This window comes from Penaeus japonicus, unplaced genomic scaffold (assembly GCF_977035675.1).
Source record: "Penaeus japonicus unplaced genomic scaffold, GWHDUDI00000001_assembly GWHDUDI00000011, whole genome shotgun sequence".
Lineage (NCBI taxonomy): Eukaryota > Metazoa > Arthropoda > Malacostraca > Decapoda > Penaeidae > Penaeus > Penaeus japonicus.
In genome coordinates this window covers 1,188,523-1,205,998 of record NW_028234413.1, presented here as the reverse complement: position 1 = coordinate 1,205,998, position 17,476 = coordinate 1,188,523, and the positions used below count along the sequence as shown (strand labels likewise).

The window sequence follows — 17,476 nt, the reverse complement described above, 5'->3', positions numbered from 1 at the left end:
GGTGACGGCGGAAACGGAGGAGGTGGAGGTGACGGCGGAAACGGAGGAGGTGGAGGAGACGGAGGTGAAACAGGAGGTGGAGGTGACGGTGGAAACGGAGGAGGTGGAGGAGACGGAGGTGAAACAGGAGGTGGAGGTGACGGTGGAAACGGAGGAGGTGGAGGAGACGGAGGTGAAACAGGAGGTGGAGGTGACGGCGGAAACGGAGGAGACGGAGGTGAAACTGGAGGTGGAGGAAGCGGAAGTGGAGGAGGCGACGGTGGAAACGGCGGAAACGGAGGAAGTGGAGGCGGATCAGGAGGTGGAGGAGACGGAGGTGGATCAGGAGGCGGAGGAAGCGGAAGTGGAGGAGGCGACGGTGGAAACGGCGGAAACGGAGGAAGTGGAGGCGGATCAGGAGGTGGAGGAGACGGAGGTGAAACTGGAGGTGGAGGAAGCGGAAGTGGAGGAGGTGACGGTGGAAACGGAGGAGGTGAAGGAGGATCAGGAGGTGGAGGAGGCGACGGTGGAAACGGCGGAAACGGAGGAAGTGGAGGCGGATCAGGAGGTGGAGGAGACGGAGGTGAAACAGGAGGTGGAGGAAGCGGAAATGGAGGAGGTGACGGTGGAAACGGAGGAGGTGGAGGAGGATCAGGAGGTGGAGGAGGCGACGGTGGCAACAGCGGAAACGGAGGAAGTGGAGGCGGATCAGGAGGTGGAGGAGACGGAGGTGGATCAGGAGGCGGAGGAAGCGGAAGTGGAGGAGGCGACGGTGGAAACGGCGGAAACGGAGGAAGTGGAGGCGGATCAGGAGGTGGAGGAGGTGAAACTGGAGGTGAGGAAGCGGAAGTGGAGGAGGACGGTGGAAACGGCGAAACGGCGGAAACGGAGGAAGTGGAGGCGGATCAGGAGGTGGAGGAGACGGAGGTGAAACTGGAGGTGGAGGAAGCGGAAGTGGAGGAGGCGACGGTGGAAACGGCGGAAACGGAGGAAGTGGAGGCGGATCAGGAGGTGGAGGAGACGGAGGTGGATCAGGAGGCGGAGGAAGCGGAAGTGGAGGAGGCGACGGTGGAAACGGCGGAAACGGAGGAAGTGGAGGCGGATCAGGAGGTGGAGGAGACGGAGGTGAAACTGGAGGTGGAGGAAGCGGAAGTGGAGGAGGCGACGGTGGAAACGGCGGAAACGGAGGAAGTGGAGGCGGATCAGGAGGTGGAGGAGACGGAGGTGAAACTGGAGGTGGAGGAAGCGGAAGTGGAGGAGGCGACGGTGGAAACGGCGGAAACGGAGGAAGTGGAGGCGGATCAGGAGGTGGAGGAGACGGAGGTGGATCAGGAGGCGGAGGAAGCGGAAGTGGAGGAGGCGACGGTGGAAACGGCGGAAACGGAGGAAGTGGAGGCGGAGGTGAAACTGGAGGTGGAGGAAGCGGAAGTGGAGGAGGCGACGGTGGAAACGGCGGAAACGGAGGAAGTGGAGGCGGATCAGGAGGTGGAGGAGACAATGACTGTCAAGATGCCGAACTGGACTGTGTGTACTGGGCAGCAAACAATGACTGTATCTGCAAGCCCACTGATGGAGATTGCTCATGGCAAGCCTATGTGGCAGCGTCATGCCCCAAGAGTTGTGGTACTTGTGGAAACGGAGGTGGAGGCGGTGGTGGAGACGGCGGAAACGGAGGCGGCGGTGGAGACGGCGGAAACGGAGGCGGCGGTGGAGACGGCGGAAACGGAGGTGGCGGTGGAGACGGCGGAAACGGAGGCGGAGGTGGAAATGGCGGAAACGGAGGTGGAAGCATCGACGGTTGCGTCATTGATTGCTCTCTCGGAAAGTATCTGCCACATCCGACTGACTGCCGCAAGTTCATCCAGTGTGCACCGTATGGTCCCCAAGAGATGCCTTGTGCACCTGGAACGGTCTGGAACCAACAGAAACTCACCTGTGACCACGAATGGGCCTCTCCTTGTGTCACAGGCGATTACTTGACTTCAGAAGGTCTTCCATGTGGAGGTGGAGATGGCGGAAACGGAGGTGGAGGTGGAGACGGCGGAAACGGAGGTGGAGGTGGAGACGGCGGAAACGGAGGTGGAGGTGGAGATGGCGGAAACGGCGGAGGTGGAGACGGAGGAAACGGCGGAGGTGGAGATGGCGGAAACGGAGGTGGAGGTGGAGACGGCGGAAACGGAGGTGGAGGTGGAGATGGCGGAAACGGCGGAGGTGGAGACGGAGGAAACGGCGGAGGTGGAGATGGCGGAAACGGAGGCGGCGGTGGAGACGGTGGAAATGGTGGAAACGGAGGCGGAGGTGGAAATGGCGGAAACGGTGGTGGAAGCATCGACGGTTGCGTCATTGATTGCTCTCTCGGAAAGTATCTGCCACATCCGACTGACTGCCGCAAGTTCATCCAGTGTACACCGTATGGTCCCCAAGAGATGCCTTGTGCACCTGGAACGGTCTGGAACCAACAGAAACTCACTTGTGACCACGAATGGGCCTCTCCTTGTGTCACAGGCGATTACTTGACTTCAGAAGGTCTTCCATGTGGAGGTGGAAATGGTGGAAACGGAGGTGGAGGTGGAGACGGCGGAAATGGAGGCGGCGGTGGAGACGGTGGAAACGGCGGAGGTGGAGATGGCGGAAACGGAGGCGGCGGTGGAGACGGAGGAAACGGCGGAGGTGGAGATGGCGGAAACGGAGGCGGCGGTGGAGACGGCGGAAACGGCGGCGGTGGAGATGGCGGAAACGGAGGCGGCGGTGGAGACGGAGGAAACGGCGGAGGTGGAGATGGCGGAAACGGAGGCGGCGGTGGAGATGGAGGAAACGGCGGAGGTGGAGATGGCGGAAATGGAGGCGGCGGTGGAGACGGCGGAAACGGAGGCGGCGGTGGAAATGGCGGAAACGGTGGTGGAAGCATCGACGGTTGCGTCATTGATTGCTCTCTCGGAAAGTATCTGCCACATCCGACTGATTGCCGTAAGTTCATCCAGTGTACACCGTATGGTCCCCAAGAGATGCCTTGTGCACCTGGAACGGTCTGGAACCAACAGAAACTCACTTGTGACCACGAATGGGCCTCTCCTTGTGTCACAGGCGATTACTTGACTTCAGAAGGTCTTCCATGTGGAGGTGGAAGTGGTGGAAACGGAGGTGGAGGTGGAGACGGTGGAAATGGAGGCGGTGGTGGAGACGGAGGAAACGGCGGAGGAGGAGATGGCGGAAACGGAGGCGGCGGTGGAGACGGTGGAAACGGCGGAGGTGGAGACGGCGGAAACGGAGGCGGTGGTGGAGACGGTGGAAATGGAGGTGGCGGTGGAAATGGCGGAAACGGTGGTGGAAGCATCGACGGTTGCGTCATTGATTGCTCTCTCGGAAAGTATCTGCCACATCCAACTGATTGCCGTAAGTTCATCCAGTGTACACCATATGGTCCCCAAGAGATGCCTTGTGCACCTGGAACGGTCTGGAACCAACAGAAACTCACTTGTGACCACGAATGGGCCTCTCCTTGTGTCACAGGCGATTACTTGACTTCAGAAGGTCTTCCATGTGGAGGTGGAAGTGGTGGAAACGGAGGTGGAGGTGGAGACGGCGGAAATGGAGGCGGTGGTGGAGATGGCGGAAACGGAGGTGGCGGTGGAGACGGCGGAAACGGAGGTGGTGGTGATGGCGGAAATGGAGGTGGCGGTGGAGACGGCGGAAACGGAGGTGGAAGCATCGACGGTTGCGTCATTGATTGCTCTCTCGGAAAATATCTGCCACATCCGACTGACTGCCGCAAGTTCATCCAGTGTACACCGTATGGTCCCCAAGAGATGCCTTGTGCACCTGGAACGGTCTGGAACCAACAGAAACTCACTTGTGACCACGAATGGGCCTCTCCTTGTGTCACAGGCGATTACTTGACTTCAGAAGGTCTTCCATGTGGAGGTGGAAGTGGTGGAAACGGAGGCGGTGGAGACGGCGGAAACGGAGGCGGCGGTGGAAACGGAGGTGGCGGTGGAGACGGCGGAAACGGAGGTGGTGGTGGAGACGGTGGAGATGGCGGTGGAAACGGCGGAGGTGGAGATGGCGGAAATGGAGGCGGTGGTGGAGACGGTGGAAACGGCGGAGGTGGAGATGGCGGAAACGGAGGTGGAGGTGGAGACGGCGGAAACGGAGGAGGTGGTGGAGACGGTGGAAACGGAGGTGGCGGTGGAGATGGAGGAAACGGCGGAGGCGGCGGTGGAGACGGCGGAGGCGGCGGTGGAGACGGCGGAAATGGAGGCGGCGGTGGAAATGGCGGAAACGGTGGTGGAAGCATCGACGGTTGCGTCATTGATTGCTCTCTCGGAAAGTATCTGCCACATCCGACTGACTGCCGCAAGTTCATCCAGTGTACACCGTATGGTCCCCAAGAGATGCCTTGTGCACCTGGAACGGTCTGGAACCAACAGAAACTCACTTGTGACCACGAATGGGCCTCTCCTTGTGTCACAGGCGATTACTTGACTTCAGAAGGTCTTCCATGTGGAGGTGGAGATGGCGGAAACGGAGGTGGAGGTGGAGACGGCGGAAACGGAGGTGGCGGTGGAGACGGCGGAAACGGAGGCGGTGGTGGAGACGGCGGAAACGGAGGTGGAGGTGGAGACGGTGGAAACGGAGGTGGTGGTGGAGATGGCGGAAACGGAGGTGGCGGTGGAGACGGCGGAAACGGAGGTGGAAGCATCGACGGTTGCGTCATTGATTGCTCTCTCGGAAAATATCTGCCACATCCGACTGACTGCCGCAAGTTCATCCAGTGTGCACCGTATGGTCCCCAAGAGATGCCTTGTGCACCTGGAACGGTCTGGAACCAACAGAAACTCACCTGTGACCACGAATGGGCCTCTCCTTGTGTCACAGGCGATTACTTGACTTCAGAAGGTCTTCCATGTGGAGGTGGAAATGGTGGAAACGGAGGTGGAGGTGGAGACGGCGGAAATGGAGGCGGCGGTGGAGATGGCGGAAACGGAGGCGGCGGTGGAGATGGAGGAAACGGCGGAGGTGGAGATGGCGGAAACGGAGGCGGCGGTGGAGATGGAGGAAACGGCGGAGGTGGAGATGGCGGAAATGGAGGCGGCGGTGGAGATGGCGGAAACGGAGGCGGCGGTGGAGATGGAGGAAACGGCGGAGGTGGAGATGGCGGAAATGGAGGCGGCGGTGGAGATGGAGGAAACGGCGGAGGTGGAGATGGCGGAAACGGAGGCGGCGGTGGAGACGGAGGAAACGGCGGAGGTGGAGATGGCGGAAACGGAGGCGGCGGTGGAGATGGAGGAAACGGCGGAGGTGGAGATGGCGGAAACGGCGGAGGTGGAGATGGCGGAAACGGAGGCGGCGGTGGAGATGGAGGAAACGGCGGAGGTGGAGATGGCGGAAATGGAGGCGGCGGTGGAGATGGAGGAAACGGCGGAGGTGGAGATGGCGGAAACGGAGGCGGCGGTGGAGATGGAGGAAACGGCGGAGGTGGAGATGGCGGAAACGGAGGCGGCGGTGGAGATGGAGGAAACGGCGGAGGTGGAGATGGCGGAAACGGAGGCGGCGGTGGAGATGGCGGAAACGGAGGCGGCGGTGGAGACGGCGGAAACGGCGGCGGTGGAGATGGTGATGGTAGTGAGGACTGTCAACTGTTCTGTCCAGAAAAAGAAGGTCTTTTCCCTCATCCCCGGGACTGCAAGAAATGGATTCATTGCTCCCACAGTATACCATTTGTCAAGAAATGTCCCTTCCATCTCCATTTTAACCCTGTTCTGCGTGTGTGTGACTGGCCATTTAGAGCCCAGTGTATTGCTACTCCTGATGCTGACTGTCAGATTCCAGAACCTATCCTTCCTACAGAACCCCCCAATGTAAAACCTGACATTTGTGACTGTGAGTGTTGCCTTAGACCCCATCCAGAGGACTGCACTGCCTACTACTACTGCGAGGTTTGTTCTTTAGATTTACAAAGGAAATCTTTGTTGATATCTGCATCTTTACATTTATGAACAAAAAATCTTTGTTGATATTTGCATCCTAATATCTACAAACAAAATAACTTTGTTGATGTCTATATGACTAGATCTGTTAAAGATAAACTTTCTAACTTGACAGCCAAATGCAAGCGCCGAGTTCCACACCTGTTCCGAAGGACTAGTGTTCAACCCACAGCTAAGCCAGTGTGTTCTACAAGTAGATTACCCGCAGTGTCAACCTGAGAAGCCACCGACATGTGATCCTACTTGCGAATGTCTGTACCCTGCTCACAGCTGCACAGAATACTATAAGTGTAAGTGAGCCCACACAAAGTAATTTTACAAAGTTAGCAATGCCTGTCAATGAAATATTCTTTATATCATAGTTGCCGGTTTTATATAATCTGTTGGGATACCTTTCTAAATAATTATACATCCTGTCATGGAAAAAAATATTTTCTTGTAATTAGAATTGACATAAACTCTATAACGTTTATAAGTATGCGAATTAGAATTACTTCAATGACTGATGCTCATTATCATACTTCATATGAAGGCACAACTAAAGCTAGAAAGCTCGTATTTATTTGTGTCGATTCGGTATCTTTGATTTACAGCCCTACCTCAAATGTGGCATAGATATTTAGCACGAACCGAGAACTCTAGATATCCTCACCTTACTTGATCTTTTCTATGAGCAAATTTCTGAAAATAGATATAAATATTCTTTGACAGCCTAGTCTGCATAGATTTTTGGCAGAAATGCAGTCTGAATGAATCTATTTCCTACAGGCAACGGTGATGGCATTCCAGTGAAACATGAATGTACAGGAGGCCTTTTCTTCAATGACCAAAAGCACACATGTGATCTTCCTGAAAACGTTTCCTGTGAGGAACGACGTAAAAGGAATGAAATAGATAATACTGAGAAACAACACTACATTTCACGTAAGTCTCTCATCTGTAGAACCAAGCTCTCCATTGTGCTCGGATATAATCCATATATTTCTCGTCGTACCTTACAAAGATTCTAACTTGCCTTCGTTTTATTTTCCAGCGGAGGAGTGTAAGGATCTGCAAGGCATGTATGCCATTAAGGACACCCCAAATTCATATTATCTTTGTAGTCACGGCGTAGCCTTCGAAATGCGGTGTCCAGATGGTGGAGTGTTCTCTAGTGCAGCCAAGACATGCATCTTAAGGAAGTAAATCTTGGGACAAAGAAAAAACGACCCTATGAAGATACATGTTTCTGGTAGACTATCGATATTTTCAAAACTTATATTAGATGTTAGTTACTGATCCCCGACTTTACAAGTGCTGATTTAAATATAGCCATAATGTATAAGTTTGTCTTACTCCCTAACCTTATCATCTAACTATCTGTATGGATATTATCTGTTTATACATATACATATATGAATACATATATACAACAAAATAATACATACATACATACATACATACATACATACACACACACACACACATATATATACATATATATGTATATATATGTATATATATATATATATATACATATATATACATATATATGTATATATATGTATATACATGTATATGTGTATATATAAATCTATATATATATACATATATATGTATATATTTATATAAATATATATATATATATAGATATATACATATACATACATATATATGTATTTATATAATTATATATATATACATATATATGTATTTATATAATTATATATATATACATATATATATAAATACCTCTCCGAAATATTGCCAGATATATATATACATTTCCCTACTATATATATTTAAGCAAATTATAATGCATGGGAACATTGTAATTCACGTGCGTGTGTATGCACCCACAGACACCCACAAAGTTACAACTAAGGCCGGTAGATGGGGGTATCTTAGTTCACAAGCGCCTCGAAAAGAATATTAGGGAATTCTACAGTGTGAGCGAAAGAGTAGCTTCTGTAATACTGAAATGAAGATGTGCAAGCAGCTATCGATAGAGCAAAAACCCATTTTACCATGATTGTGGGGGATTTTAATGCTAAGATAGGAATAAGGGAAGATGGGGAAACCTCGGTTGGGAAACATGGAGTAGGCACCAGAAATGAGAGAGGGCAAAAGCTAACAGAATTCGCCGAAGCTCGATCCCTTAAAATTATGAATACATTCTTTGAAAAGAGACCCAGGAGGAAATGGGCATGGAAATCGCCATCCGGCATTAAAAACGAAATTGACCTCATGATCACCAATAGGCGCGATATTGTACAAATGTTATCAATAAAGTAATTTTCGGTAGCGACCATAGACTGGTTAGAACTAGAGTAAAATTACAGCTAAGAAGGGAACGAAATAAGCTAATACAGAAGCCTCTCGTTAATCTAATTAACATTAAGAATGGGGCGACGGAATTTAGTGTTAACATCCGAAATAGATACTCAGCTCTCGAAAAAGATCTTGACATAAACCAAATGAAATGAAATAAGGGGTAAAGATGAAAAAAAAAAAGTTTAGTAAGCTTTCGGTAGAGACAAAAAAGCTTATGAAACAGCGTATGGACATTAAAATAAGACGATAAGCAAGAAGAAAGATGTGTGCAAATTTAACGTACGAAAAGTAAATGAAGCTCTGCTTTCCGGTACCAGCCTCAAGGCAACAAAGAGGAGGCTCGGAATAGGGAAAAACCAAATGTATGCAATAAAGAAACCCAATGGAGAGGTGATATACAGTAAAATCAAATTATCAAAGTAATAGAAGACTTCTATTGCGAGTTATACCGCTCAAACGATCAACCACATACGGAGACAAACACGACATTTGGAGACGTTCCAAACATTACGGCAGGGGAAGTAAGAAGAACACTAAAAGGCATGAAAAAAGGATAAACACCAGAAGATGGCATTAGTGTAGATCTTTTTCAAGATGCAGGAGAGATTTGCGGCAGTAAAACTGGCCAATCTTTTCAACAAATGTCTAAGCGTCGGTAAAACTTAGAAATCCTGGAAAAAGGCAATAATAATTTTAATACACAATAAGGGGGACACAAAAGACTTAAAGAAATACCGACCTATAAGCCTCCTTTCAGTAATCTATAAACTGTTTACAAAAATCATCACAGCCCGCATCACCGATACATTAGATTCATAACAACCCAGGGAACAGACAGGGTTCCGCAGCGGATTCTCAATTACAGACCATATCCACACACTAGCCTATTTTCCGTCAATTTTCAAAAATTGTCAATTTTTTGAGGCGCGCAGTCACACTTGGAGCCATCGGCTTAGTAATGCGATACTTGTATTGCATTTGTAAACAATGGCGCCGAACAAGCGATAGTGCGCGGTTATGCTAGACTTTGTTTTAGCAGATGCTGAGCGTAACAAGAAAACGCAATAAAATATTCTAATTCAAGTGTAGTGGTTTAGTGCAGACGACGCTGACACTCACCCTACTACAGGAGTCGACGATATCCTTCAGCTGCGAGGAGTTAAGCCTGGCCATGGGGGTGCCCTCAAGAGTACTGAACTTTTACTTCTCACTTCTAAGCTAGGTTAGGGATTTCAATGATCATGAAGGTTTTATATATAAAATATCTCATGAATACTCATTTATTGAATCAAGGCAAACTACTACAAATAATCACAGGATCAAGGCAGACTTACAGAACATTAAACCCTACTGGCAGAAATATCACAATCATGAAAAAACAAAAGAAGTCCTGACCGAGAGCCCAGCCTTCACTTCTCGAGGGATAACGCGACTCAAGGGCCGGCAGGTCCTCAACTTCCAGGATAGCGTAGGTTGCCATTTACCCAATATTGTATGGGGTTTTCATATTTGAGGCGTGAGCTCTTCGAGTCAAAATACCAGTGCATTTCCCAAGAGGATGGGGCATTTGTATGATATTAAAGAAAATACTGAAGGGCGTCACCAAGGGCATGAACAATAAATGGAAAGAAAAGTTACAAATTGACAACCGAGTACCACATGGTCTCGGATACCCATCTAGTGAATCCAGGAGGCGTTCGCAGAACGCCTGTGACGTCACAGATACCACACTACACAAGTATTCTTCTGAAGGGCCTGTGTCCATCCACAGTCCATTGTGTTTCAAAACTAGAGGAAAAATAGCGCGCTCTGCGGCTGACGGATGTAAACAATGAAGTCGTGCATTTAAAACAAATTTTATCTATGGAAATAAAATTTAGATTTCCATATTTATCTTTGTCAATTTTACGCTATAAATAAGAAAAGTAAATTTCATTATATTTGAATATTATTAATGATTTAAAACAAATACGAACATTTAAATATATAGTTCTTGATTTGATTATGCTTGGCCAATAAGACGACGAAAACTTTTCACGCGGAAACTCGGAATTATCGTCCGACTAGAAAGATGACAATTCGCTCAAAAATTAACAATTTTTCAGAAAATTGACGGAAAAGTGCTAGTGTGACAGCGCCTTCAGAGAGAAAACAAACGAATATAGGAAGCCCCTGTGTATGGCATTCGTAGATTATGAAAAAGCATTCGATTCGGTACAGGTATCTGCAGTACTAGATGCAATTCGTAAACTAGGAATAGAGGAAATATATTGCAGATTATTAGAGGATATATATAGAGATAGTACAACAACCATCAAAATGCACGCAGTGTTGAGGTGGTGGAAGATGTCATCTTCTATGCGTGTATGAAGGAAGTTTGGCTTGTCAATGTACAGATAATTGATGTGGGGATCAGAGAAACACAGCTACTGCTTATAATTGTGTATTCCGGAAGAAGTCCGTGGAGAGAAGAGGGTTGTTTACATTACACTTTGTAGATAGTGCCGTTAGATGGCGCATAAAAAAAAAAAACGTTCATTTTGTGGGGTAACTAAATTAAACATGAGGTATAAAATTATAAGCATCCTTATTCTATCATAATCTTTAATTATTCCAACACCCCCCTCTTAATTAAAGATTGGTTATGATGTACGAGAGAATCTATCCCCTGATAAACTTAAAATCTTTCAACTTCTTCTGAGATACAGGTTTGGTAAATATATCAGCTGGATTCTCTCTGGTAGGTACAAAGAATAAGTTCACACTACCCAACTTCACTTCATCTCTAATGAAATGGTAACGGATGTCAATATGTTTTAACCTTTGGTATTTTTTTTTTTTTTCTAGATTAATAGCACCTTGGTTGTCAACTCATAAATCTACTGACTTAACCTTAAATCCCAATAGATCAGACATAATTTGTTTTAAGAACTTTGCCTCCTGAATGGCAGAAGTAAGAGCCATATACTCGGCTTCACATGATGAAAGTGCAACTGTCTGTTGCTTTTTGCTCTTCCATGATATTAATGGTCCAAACTTATGTAGTTGAAAACAATATCCTGTTATACTTTTCCTATCTTCAGATGATCCCCAATCTGAATCACAAAATCCCATTAGTTTCATTTGTTCATCTGACTTATCAAACCTTAGACCATAATCTAAAGTGCCCTTCAAGTACTTAAGAACATGTTTAGCTGCATTCAAATGGGCTTTTGTTGGTTTTGACATATATTGTGAAAGCTTGGTAACTACATAGCATATGTCTGGTCTGGTACCTGTCATAATATATATAAGGCTACCAACTATCTCTCTGTAAAGAGTTGCATTAGCCAATACATCTGATTCTACAGTAGAAGTGTTAACAATACTTGGATCACATGGTGTGTTTCTTACATGACAATCTGACATTCTAAATCTGTCCAAAATCTTTTCCAAATATTTAGTTTGATTCACTTCAATGTAATCTTTGCCTGTAACGAATGACATACCTAGAAACCATTTAATTTCCCTAAATCAGTCATCCTGAAATTTTCACAAAGAGATTGTTTAAACTTATTCATCAGTGGCATGTTACTGCTGGTAATTATCAAATCATCTACCCATATGAGAACTATGGTATTTTTATAGTCATCATGTTTCAGATATAAACAATGATCAGTTTGTGATTGTTTAAATCCTCAAATCCCTTAGAAAGGAAAAACTTATGTATCAGATTATTCCACATTCTTCCACTTAGTTTCAGACCATAAAGTGACTTCTTCAGCTTACAATATAGGACATTTCCATCACAATCCTTTTCTTTGTAACCTTCAGGTTGTTCCACATATATTTCATAATCAATATCCGCATTCAAATAAGCTGTCTTGGCGTCCATTTGATGTACTATCAAGTTCTTTTGTACAGCTGCATCCAGTAAAGTGCGGAGTGTAGACATTCTTGCTGTTGGCGCAATAGTCTCTTCATAGTCGATGTCCTTTACTTTTGAAAATCCCTTGGCAACATATCTTGCTTTGAATTTTTCTTTGCCATTAGGTCCAGGTTTCACTTGATAAATCCATCTTCCACCCACTGCTGTGCGATTCTTGGGTAGTGTAGTGAGTAGGTAGATGTTGTTGTCCTGTAGTGAAGCAATCTCCTCATCCATGGCTTTCTTCCATTGATGTCCCTCTGGAGATGCTATAGCTTCTTGGTAGGTGACTGGTATTGGATCATGTGACATTCGATAGCAGTGATGTATAAAGCTAGTATGTGTCACACTGGAGATACTGTCGTCCAGATCATCTGTAACATAGTCATCTAACCTCGAGGGTTTCTTTCTTTCTCTGGATGGATATCTTCTTTCTGTATCTTCATCCACTGGTATCTCTTCTCGGTCTTTAGCTGGACACTTCCTGTCTCCATCAGCGTCAGCTGGTGTCTCATCTTGGGCTGCGTGTTTTTTGCTGGAGCCTCATCTCCACCAAAATGTACTCGTCACTCAAAATTTGCTCGGCACTTGGGGATTCTGTCTTACAAGATAAGTTATCCACAAATTTGACTATTCCTACTTTTCTTATAGTCTGAGTATCTGGAAAGTATATCAAGTAGGCTCGACTTCGATCATCATAGCCCACAAATACTCCCTCCTTACTCCTTGGATCTAATTTCTTAGTCTCTTGTTTATATGCAAAACATCTTGTTCCAAAGACATTCATTTTGCTTGTGTTTGGCCGTCTTCCAGTAAGTATTTCTACTGTTTTTTTTTTTTTTTTTTTTTTTAGTCCTGGGGTTATAGCATCTATTCCTGATGTAACAGGCAGTCTTCACAGCATGACTCCACATATCCTTAGGTAATTTTGATTCAATCAGCAAACAGCGGGCCATGTTAAATATTGACCTTGTGGTCTCTCAACTGTGCCATTCTGATGTGGTGAATAGGGTGCAGAGAATTCTTGTTTAATCTTGTTCTCTGTTAAGAGTGTTCTGAACTCATTGTTTGTAATCTCTGATGACCGGCAACACGCATGTGAATTATACAAGCATTCGATATTCTAGGGTACCTAACATCCGTTTTATATTCACTTATTCTCTTTCTGGCTCTCTACCCGTTTCAACTATGTAGAATTTCAGACATTCTTTGCAAGGAATAGCATAAATACCTGCAGAAGTACCAAGTGTATGGTTGGATGCATTGTGCTTGACCAAATATTTATGCAACGTGTTGGGATAAGTAAATACTATATCGATATCCACTTTTTTAAGTAACTGACGCTAGTCATCGAGTGAATGGTTGAACGACACAACTAGTAAGTTATCGGATCTGGTACTTCTGCAGGCATTTATGTTATTCCTTGCAAAGAATGTCCGAAATTATGCATAGGTGAAACGGGTAGAGAGCTAGAAAAAAATAAGTGAATATTAACGCGATGTTAGGTACACTGAAATATCGAAAGCTTGTTTAATTCACATGCATGATGCCGGTCTTCAACTTAATTGGAATAACGTTAAATTGATTCATAAATCGCCTAATTCATATGAAAGAAAGATGTTAGAATCTCTCTTGAAAATAGCTTCCCAATTTTTAACTTGAGTTCTGGTCAGTGGGGTTTGGAAGATCTTACCTCCATTTTAGTGGGAAAAACTCTCCTGTGAGAAATGAGGAAAGTCGGCGAGTTTACGTTATCATAAACCACATATTGCTTTCTGTCCCTTGAATAGCTTTTAAACCAACCTAAGGCTGGTTCTCTGATGCCAAAATTAATGAGTTTCGTAATCAAAATATCGTGAGAAATAGTGTCAAAGGCTTTGGATACATCCCATAAAATGGTTACTGATTAAGTTTGGGCTGATTATCCAGTGCTAATAATGCAAATCTCATATATATGTGTGTGTGTGTGTATGTATATATAATATTTATATATACATATATATATATCATAGATTTATATATATTTATATATATATATATATATATATATTATCAAGGTCTTATTGTATAAGATAAAGATTCAAAGTTCATATCGAAGCAATAATTCAATATTTCTAGTTACTTAAATACAATGTCTCCCAGTTCCAGGTCAGTCCTGAATACCCACGCTCGGAGGGCGTGGCCAAAGTCCTGCCGTCATTACCACGTGGACCAATCACCGCCGGGTCGGGCAGCTCCCTGACCAATTAGAAGAATTGTCGCTGCCCCTCGTACTGACCCGGTATCCCCCTCAAATTAGGTCATTGATAGATTTAGACAGAATTAGTTCGACCTTCAAGTCGAGAGGTCCTCCTCTCCCTTCACCTCCTCAAGGATTCCAGGTAGACAGTGTTTTAGTGCCTTTAGTGACTTAGCTTATTTCATATACTGTGCATTGTCTGTGTTTTCCTTAGTCTGTTGTGTTTTCCTTAGTGTTGTGTTTATATTAGGGTTATTGATATATCTTTAGCTCAGGTATTATTAGCTTTGCGATAGGCTTAGCTTCCCCCTTGCATATATATATATCGTGCCTCCCTTGTAAATAATGTTATATATATATCTTGACTTATAATATATTGTTAATGTTTTAGCTACCGTGTTTAACATCATCCCTTTATATATTATGTGTGGGAATTAGATCAATCTCTGCTCGCAACATATTCGGGTGCCCGGGACGGGACCCGTCGTGCCAATTACACAAATAGTGTTAGTATTTAGGATATATACAATTTACACAACTGGTCGTAGTAGGGACACATCTTAATACCATCACATAAACTGGTGTCAGCGGTGAGATTCATTCTGCTCACCACATATTCTGGTGGCAGAATGGGATATATCTTGCTCGTCACATAAATTGGTGATGTCGCAAGATAAGAACCTCACGTCGTTAATTGATTATAAATATTCGTAGGCCGCTCGCTACAAATATTTCGGTTCTGTTCGATTAATAACAAATTGATAGGACCTAGTTTATATATTTTTTTGCACAATTTAGGCATACTAGTGGCTCTTCGTTCTAATTTTTTTCACTACGTGACATAGTTAGTGATACCTGGAGAAGTACCTCCTCATTTTAGGTTAAAAGTGTAGAATATTAACCTAATTTTTATTTAAGTCGTGAACCGCTCGCGCGTACTTAAATAACCCTTGTCTATCCCGCCTCATATGGTAATGGTTGGGACAATTATCGCCACGTTAGTATTGTCTAAGTGTGTATTTTGTGATTGTGAACAACGCCAGCACTAAGAGGAACACGACAATCGCAGTAAAGCTACCACTTCTCTTCTCTCAGCAACAAAAGGTAAGTCACTTTAAGGTTGCTAGACACTGTACCTCCTGTGTTTCCCTGCCCCCCTCCCCATTGCAATTTTTTTTTCTCCCTGTTTATTGCAAAATCCTCCCCCGCCATTCCCCCGCCCTCCCTCCCACGCTTTTTCATCTATTCTCATTTTTGTTAATTAGTGATAATTTTTTCTACGTCTCGTTTCGTTAATTTCACTAAATAACTTTTCGTTAACATTCGGTACCGTAATATTTCACATCATTATCTTATGTGTCTTCCGATGTGTACGTTATTCGTTCTTTTTACTATGATACGAATGTTTAACAATTATTCTATGTTATCTTACGTTTGCTATTGTTAGCGTTTCAACGTTATTCGTATTCTCGTAGAAATTCACATAAAAGTGTGTGACATTAGTCTTTCATACGAAACCGATAAAATAACTGTTTCGTTTACTTATTCTATCATTCTACGCTTTGATTTCTCTACGTTATCTTGTGTGAAATTACAATTACATTTTTCTACTTACAATGCATGATTTGTTTTTCTGTGCGTTAGTTAAGTAAATAACTGTTAAACACATATTCTTATGGCAATAACATCGAAATTTCTTATGTAGAATTTCTAATATCTGTGTGATTTTCTTAAGTTTTCGTTCCTATGCGAAATTTAACATGACGTATTTCTTCGAACAAAAATATATTATCAAATTACATGATTCAGATTCGTTCTTTGATCTCGTGTGATTATTTTTCTTGTGAATTTACATATTTACCTTCTTGAATATGGTTTACACTATGTATTCGTGGAAATGTAATTCACTTTGCGTTAACATTTATTATATTTGTTCATTTATTATGGGAATTTAATATGATTTCTTTTCTTTTTGCTTTAATATACATTAAATTAAATGTATTTTGCATCTGACCTCACTTGACCCGTGACCCGTTCGTATGGTCAATCTGGACAGAAAACTTTGACAATGTGTTATATTTTCTCGCGACCATTCTGTCCCTTGTGGTCAAATTCATGACCGTGTGATATTGGGAAATAGCATCACATGTGACCCTCGGTCACTTTATGACCGCGTTCTGTATGTGACCTTATCCTATGTCATTCTTGCACGTGTGAATTCGTAAGAAAATCGTTAACGAATATTAAGAATTATATATGTGTCTTAACTATGATTTTCTCTACATTTTAATTTATTTTATTATCTGCATATATGTGGTACTGTATTTCTAATGCATGACTTATATATCTGCATCTTCTGTAACATGACATACTTTGTCATTTGTGAATCGTTCAATGGTCACACTCCTGACCTCACAACGGTCATCTTGTAATCCGATAATTGGATTGACAATTTGTACTGTCTTTGAAATTCTATGTATTCCTGTACATTCGACAGTCTATGTTTTTTATAATTTTGTTCACTTTTATGACTTTGTGGACTTATGATTGTTAATTTATTACAATCTCTATGACAATTATTTCATATCTTAACATGTTTCATCACTTCATATTATGATTTATCATCACATTTAGCTAGAAATGTTGACAGATGCATGTTCGTTTCTTAGCTTTATTCCTATTTCATTGTATAGTCATATTCGACTATCTTTGCATTTTTCATTGCATTATTGATTATTGTTACTTCCATATCTCATTATTTAATTGCAAGTAACTTTGATCATCGTATGATATGATTGTCATTATTTTTATTTTAAGCAATTGTCGACTTCGACAACATTAAACATATATGTTATCATCATAGGCCTCTCCGAGTTTCCGACCTTTCGAAACATTTCATGGGTCAATCGGAACGCCAAATATCTTATCATGATATTACTGAACGAAACGTTCACTAGGACAGTCAGGAAAAGGTTTACTTATCATTTCATATTTTATAGCTTTTCAGCTTAATTTGCCTTTCTCCAGCTACTGTACCTCACTTATCGGGCC

The 17,476-nt window shown here is 44.2% G+C and overlaps 1 protein-coding gene across 10 annotated transcripts in view; it reads left to right on the top strand.

The window, feature by feature from the left end:
• Window positions 1–7,290, top strand: part of LOC122254438 (uncharacterized) — a 15,988-nt gene extending 8,698 nt beyond the window's left edge. For 2 of the 10 annotated variants that reach the window (XM_086541497.1, XM_086541502.1), the window contains 12 exons: window positions 1–451; window positions 500–574; window positions 722–802; window positions 901–1,686; window positions 2,278–2,520; window positions 2,599–2,727; window positions 2,803–3,627; window positions 3,679–3,924; window positions 4,594–5,915; window positions 6,082–6,256; window positions 6,735–6,890; window positions 7,000–7,290. The exon at window positions 1–451 is cut by the window's left edge. In XM_086541497.1, coding sequence (XP_086397623.1) covers window positions 1–451; window positions 500–574; window positions 722–802; window positions 901–1,686; window positions 2,278–2,520; window positions 2,599–2,727; window positions 2,803–3,627; window positions 3,679–3,924; window positions 4,594–5,915; window positions 6,082–6,256; window positions 6,735–6,890; window positions 7,000–7,151 — 4,641 coding nt within the window. In that variant the 3' untranslated portion in view covers window positions 7,152–7,290. Of the gene's footprint in view, window positions 452–499; window positions 575–637; window positions 803–900; window positions 1,714–1,761; window positions 2,242–2,277; window positions 2,521–2,598; window positions 2,728–2,802; window positions 3,628–3,678; window positions 3,925–4,083; window positions 4,195–4,236; window positions 5,916–6,081; window positions 6,257–6,734; window positions 6,891–6,999 lie in introns of all 10 variants that reach the window. The other 8 variants (XM_086541506.1, XM_086541500.1, XM_086541499.1 and 5 more) reach the window with 8 other exon arrangements.
• Window positions 7,291–17,476: the final 10,186 nt, after the last annotated feature.